Raw genomic sequence first — 6,000 nt, forward strand, 5'->3', positions numbered from 1 at the left:
TATTCTTCTCACTCAGTACTATTTCCTCTGGTCCTATTACTACTAGGATTTTTTTTGTAATTTCACATGGTGAGGGAATGAGCATTTTATTTTTGCTGTCACTTGTACTATTAAATAGTATTTTGAAGAAAGAAGAGTGTATGGAACCATATTTTGCTTCTTAAAAAGTTACTTAAGACAAGGGGAAGGAAAAGCAGCAGAGTGCATTTGCATGAAAACAGCTCTGTTCAAGGTCACAGTGGAGAGCTCCAGTTTTAAAGCTTCTTTCTAACTTGAGGAGAAAGTCTTACTTAGATGCAGATGGTAGATGGCCAGTTCTTGTCTCCAGCACTGTGTGAGGAACAAAGGTGTTGTAGTTCCAAATGTCTTACACTTGTAGGGCAAGTATTAAACAAATAGAACAAACCTGAGAATCAGCACAGGGCCAGATAAAGATAATACAGTATTAAAGAGCACAGTCATGAAATGGAAAAACACTGAGGCAGGCATGATGTACTGTGCAGAAGCATTTAAATCAAGAGAGATTTGGATTATTTATAACCTAATGTTGGAAGAATGCCAAGGTTTTAATGCCTGTTCTGTACTTCAAAGGAAGAAAGTGGAAACTGTTCTCACTGAGCAAATAAAGAAATAAAGGGAAAAAGAGGTGCTTGTGGAGCATATGTGTGCATCTGCATCTATCCAGCATAGTCCTGGTCCTTGCTCCTTGACACTGAAGCATGCTGTTATGGTAGCATGTATGCCACAGACAAATCCAAGATGTGACCATGATGCACATGTCAGTAAATGCCTGCACCCCTACTGGATCTATAATGAAAGTTCAGCAAAGTATTCCTGTTGAGAGATATAGTTTCTGCTGAATGCTCTCCTGACCCCAGATGCCCATTTCTGTGGCTCCAGGCCAACAGTCTACCTAGAAATTCTGGTCTGGCTGCACATAGGATGAGCAAGGATGCAGGTACAGGGGGAGAGGTTCAGGAGATAGAGTGTGGATTGAGGTTATAGGTGCGGGGAAGTTCCAGCTCTGTGAACATGCATGTAAAATAAATGAATGCAATCCTATAATCTATTCTTAAGTACACGCACAGTAGTTGAAATACTAAAAGAAGATATACATATTCTCTTTTCTCAAACGTAACTATTCCTCCTTGCACTGTATTGATCCCTTATGGAAAAAAAAACCAAACACTGCATTTGTTCTTCGTTAATTCTAAACTTGCTATTCATTAATTCTGCCGCATAAGATTTCATTTACACAATAAAAAAGCAGATCTTTTATATAGTCAGCATTTCAGACTTATGGTATTTGCTTTACATCGCAGTTCCTTGAATTTTATTTCAAGTGTACTCTCAAGCAAGACCAAAGATTTGCATACCTTGAAAAACATTTCTACCCTTACAGCTGCTTTTTATTTCTTCTAGTTGCTTGTTGGAATCATGGCTCTTCTGAGTGGAATATTAACATTAATGCTTCCAGAGACACTTGGAAAACCTTTGACTAATACTTTGGAGGAAGCTACAGAAATGGGAAGAAAGAAGGAAAACTGCTCAGGAAAGACTCCTCCAGCAGACAGTGGTGCAGCATTAGAAAAGATAGAGATGTTTGGTCAAGAAACAGTCAGCACTGAGAAATAAAGCAAGATCAAAATGGCTGCTCCCAGTTTTAACAATTATATAATTTATAGGTCATTTTATTCAAGAAAGGACTCTTCTGTAATATCTGTGCCTTTAAATTTGTAACACATCTTGCCGTTTTGACAGAGCAAGAGTATGAAACCTTTCCACTTGACTGAGGTACTGCAGAAAATTTGATGAGATTTCTAGATCCCTTCTCAAACTTATTTTGCCTTCAGAAAACCTGTCTGACTTGCTGTGACCAGTTGGAGTAATTATTTTAAGTTCTGTAACCTACCTGATTACATATATGTAAAAAAAGTGCCAATTCTTACTTTGGATTTTCTGTGGTTAGACTTGTAAACCCACCACAATGTGTCTTGTCCTTTTGCAGTTGTCAGTTAGAGATTCGAGAATTCAATACATAGTGAAGTCAAACTCACAGTTATAATTCAAGAGAGAAGCCTTAACATTTCATCAGGTCATACTAATAATTTCAGACTTAAACTATTTTTTTTTTCTTTTCAAAACTGCTTCCAGAAAAGTTATCATTTCTAACAAAAGTATTCTGTGGAATAGCTTCTGATTGAAAAAATAATATTAATTTTGCAAAATGTGCAAATAGTTTGTATACTATTCACTCTGTTGAATGGTAAATGAATTTTTATTAGTAGCTTAGAAAAAAATCTTCACTGGATCTACTTGCTGTCTTAGTAAGTTCTTCTTTAGAAAAAACTGCCTGATGCCTTTTAAAGTATTTTTCATTCCAGACTATTATCTCTGTGCAGCCCTTCTCACTTTGTTCAGCTCAGATTAAGTCTCAGATTTGTCTAATGCTTCAGAGCAACACCAACGCTTGTGTGCCAAACACTTCCATAGAGGCTGAGCCCTTCTTAGTCCTCAGAGGAGTAGAACAAGTGGTATATGGGCCTTATTCAGGCTCTCTGCAGCGGTGGTCTTAGTTATTAAAGAAAGATTAGTAGGCATGGTACCTACACAACATGCGTATCAGACTCCATACACTCATGTGGACTCTGTAGCTCCATGTTTTCCTTACAGTACAAAAAATCAGTTACAAAAGTATAAATTAAAAAAATGATATCTAGAGGACAGCAAGTTATTACTTATTCTGGTATTTTTAGTCAGAGTATCTGTTAGTGTCTTTTAGATCTTATGTGAGCATCAACACTCACTCACTGGTGCAGTGACTGTGCCTTATGACTGTGGACCATAGAAAACTTACAGATAGGAAAACAATTCTAGTTGCTCATTTATGGCTTTCTGTCCCAGCTCTCTTTTTGCAGTTTACCTCTAGTCCCAGAGGTTTCTTCCTTGCCTGTGAGTCTGTATCCTCACAGTCACCCTTGTTTGAGCAGATGGTGTGGGAAGCTTCTGAACATCCCTTGCCTGGGTTGTGTGAGCCCTGCTGTCCCTGGTGTGAAATCACACTTCTTCTCACCTGAGGCACCTACTCACAGGCTAACTGACACAATCTCATGAAAGCAAGTCTCTCCATGTTTACTTCTTTGACACATACCCCAGAATCAGACATCTAAATTATTGTAGATAAATATTCTATACGCTGTATAGTTTATTTGTCATATTTTTTCTATTATATCTGCATGACCATATTAGTTTTAGTGAACTCTTAAACCAGAGTAATTGTTTATATCCCCCTATAAAATATTCTTTCTTCTTCACTGCACTGTCCTACTGTCCTAGAGTGCTTTGGTTCTGGATATAGGATTCAGTCATGTCTAATGTGACAACTAATGTGCTTTGAAGGCAAGCAAAAATCAGTAAGTTTAAGTTTAGGGTGTTTCTGTGCAATAATTAAAGAGGTCTTTGTTCTCCCTTCAGTTATGTGGGTGTCCCAGTATCTGCAGGGAAAACCTCTGAAGAGAACTGCGTGGATTACTATGGCTTCTATCAAGATATAATTTGCTCAGCAAAAGTATGTGCTTTTAACCTTACCCATGTGAGTAATCCCATCACCATTCAGAGGAGCACTTGAATACATACTGTGATGACTAAAGATAGGATTACTCATATGCTGTGGCTTTCTGTTTTGCTCAGGAACAGACCCAGTATTCTTCCACTGCTTTCAGATCCCCCTGTCCCAGTTTCCAGAGCAGAACAACTGCCATTATCTTCAGAATCTGTTGCCAAATCCCGAGTGCCCCACCTTAAACAAGGACTTAACCATACTAAGGAGGAAAAGGCATGCAAGTAGTTCTAACGGGCAGTTAAACTGATTCAGTCTGACTTTACAGCCACTCTCCCCTTCACAAAGATCTAAATAATTGTTTTGGGGTTATTTCACATGATTCTTTTTTTTTTTTCATTTGTAGTCCTATCTTAAACACTTCTGCTTTCATTGCATGGGACAGTACAGTATGTTTTAACAAGGTACTAAAGAAAAATTTTAAATTAATTTTTCTGCTTTCTTATCTGCAGAATAACTGATTTGGACATTACTCTGCTTTAAATAGTCAATGCACGTTATGTTTTCCATTGACTTGAGGGATTCAGGACCAAGTCATCTATAATTAGTATATGTAAGGTAGGGAAAATAAGGAAAAAGAAAAGACTTAAATGCACAGTGATAGTGAGCAATCCTTGCTGGCTACTGTTTTAATCTGTATTCTGAAACACAATGCAGCCTGATGGCTTTTAACCCTTAAAGCTAATTCTTCCTGTCCCTGATGTCAGTTCATACTTGGTCTTTAATTCAAATGAGACTTGAATTTCCCTGAACCAATTATGCTTTTTTTTTTCTTTTTTCTTTTTTTTCCTGGAAATAAAATGCGAATTGATCAACAGGTACACCTTTTGGGATTTTATGCATAGTAGCTCTGAGGATGCTCTGGGGCTTCCTGTCCTTTCAGCTGAAGAAGCACATTATTGTAAAAAAGGAAGTAGCATTTCTGAATTTCTATCTGTAGAATTTCTGTTTGTTTCCATTTCCATGTGGAGGAAAAGATGTTTAACATTAGTTCTATGTTATAAATGTAACATAGATGGGATGCGTTGATTTCTTTCTCTTCAGTATTCATAGATTATCTAAATCCTCTTGAAAGAGAGGACTGAGTTTGAGAAAAAGAGCTTCTAAGTTCCTTTGGGGTATGTTTTCCTCTCACTGCTAATAAAGACAATTCCTTTTCATAGTTTTTATCTGAGTCCTTCCGTTCTTTTAAGTTTACATTTGTCATATCCATCTTAGAGCAAATTTAGCGTGCTGAGCAATGGCTCTGGAAATATGTGATGGTTTTATGAGTTTTGGATTAGAATTCTTATAATTGCTGCTGGTCATTGTTTCACAACAATAATTTGTTCTGTCCTAAAATTGATATAGTATTTTATTGAACAGTCACACAGTTTGCTGTGAGACATTCTTTCTGGGGCCAGTGAAAGAATTTTCATTAGTTCAATAACAACTAAAGAAAATTAGTAAATGTGTTTGATATTTTTAATCTGTATTTTCAGAAGTTTGTGAAGAGATGCATTTTCTACTTTTATAGCTCACTTCAGTTTATGGAAGTTTCTGTAACTTAGAAAACACTGTAGACAAAAAAGCTGTACAAACAATATGCACTCTGTGTCAAATGCTTCGGGCTGTGCCCTAAGTGAGTGAGGGAGAGAATCCTGCCTTCAGGATTCCAGCAGAGGAGTTCTGTATGACAGCTCTGTGGAAACATAAGATGCTGTGACACCTCTGTTCTGGGTGAAAAGGGGGTGGAGGGCTCACTGGCATTCTCCTGTGTTTTTCACAGTTTATTTTTACCAGCTCCTTACGTGCAGTCGTGTAGGAAGCCTCCATAGCATGGGGCTCAGCAACATGCAAGTTCTTTGTGTGTGCCTTTCACAAGAGCTCACAAAATGCAAGGTCATTTGAACTGTGGGGGCATGATGCCAGAAAGGCATTTGTGACTGCTAAAAGGAGGGTGTGGATCCATCTTGTACACTTGTCTGTGTATCTGAAAGATGCCTGCCTGAATCCCACAACAGAATTGCAGGGAACAAATCAAACTCCAAGATTAAAATGGTGAGTAAAGACAGAAGAACAAGTTTATTCAATCAAAACAAACAAACAAACAAACAAACAACAACAACAAAAAACAACGCAGCAACTCAGTGACTTCGGTCAAGCCATATCTGCATTGCTTTCATCTCTCATGAAGAAAAGTTATAGCTCAGCTGTGTATTCACAACCTAACCATTTTGTATGTGATTGTGAGCCAGGTGCATTTTGGAAACATGGGGAAAGTGTGTGTTCTTGGGAAAGAGTTTATTTGCCCAGAATATGTGACTTTAATACAATATATGTGAATAACGATTTTTTAACATGCATGTAACTGCAGATAATAAATTCAAGAATAAAGCTAA

At 37.5% G+C, this 6,000-nt stretch overlaps 1 protein-coding gene across 2 annotated transcripts in view; it reads left to right on the plus strand.

Annotated features, from left to right (window-relative positions):
* SLC22A16 (solute carrier family 22 member 16) overlaps window positions 1-6,000 on the plus strand; it is a 25,517-nt gene extending 19,517 nt beyond the window's left edge. The window contains exon 8 of one of the 2 annotated variants that reach the window (XM_010707486.3): window positions 1,423-6,000. In XM_010707486.3, the coding sequence (XP_010705788.1) occupies window positions 1,423-1,635 (213 nt within the window). In that variant the 3' untranslated portion in view covers window positions 1,636-6,000. The remainder of the gene's footprint in view (window positions 1-1,422) is intronic. The other variant, XM_031552514.1, reaches the window with a different exon arrangement.

Source organism: Meleagris gallopavo, chromosome 2 (assembly GCF_000146605.3).
Source record: "Meleagris gallopavo isolate NT-WF06-2002-E0010 breed Aviagen turkey brand Nicholas breeding stock chromosome 2, Turkey_5.1, whole genome shotgun sequence".
NCBI lineage: Eukaryota > Metazoa > Chordata > Aves > Galliformes > Phasianidae > Meleagris > Meleagris gallopavo.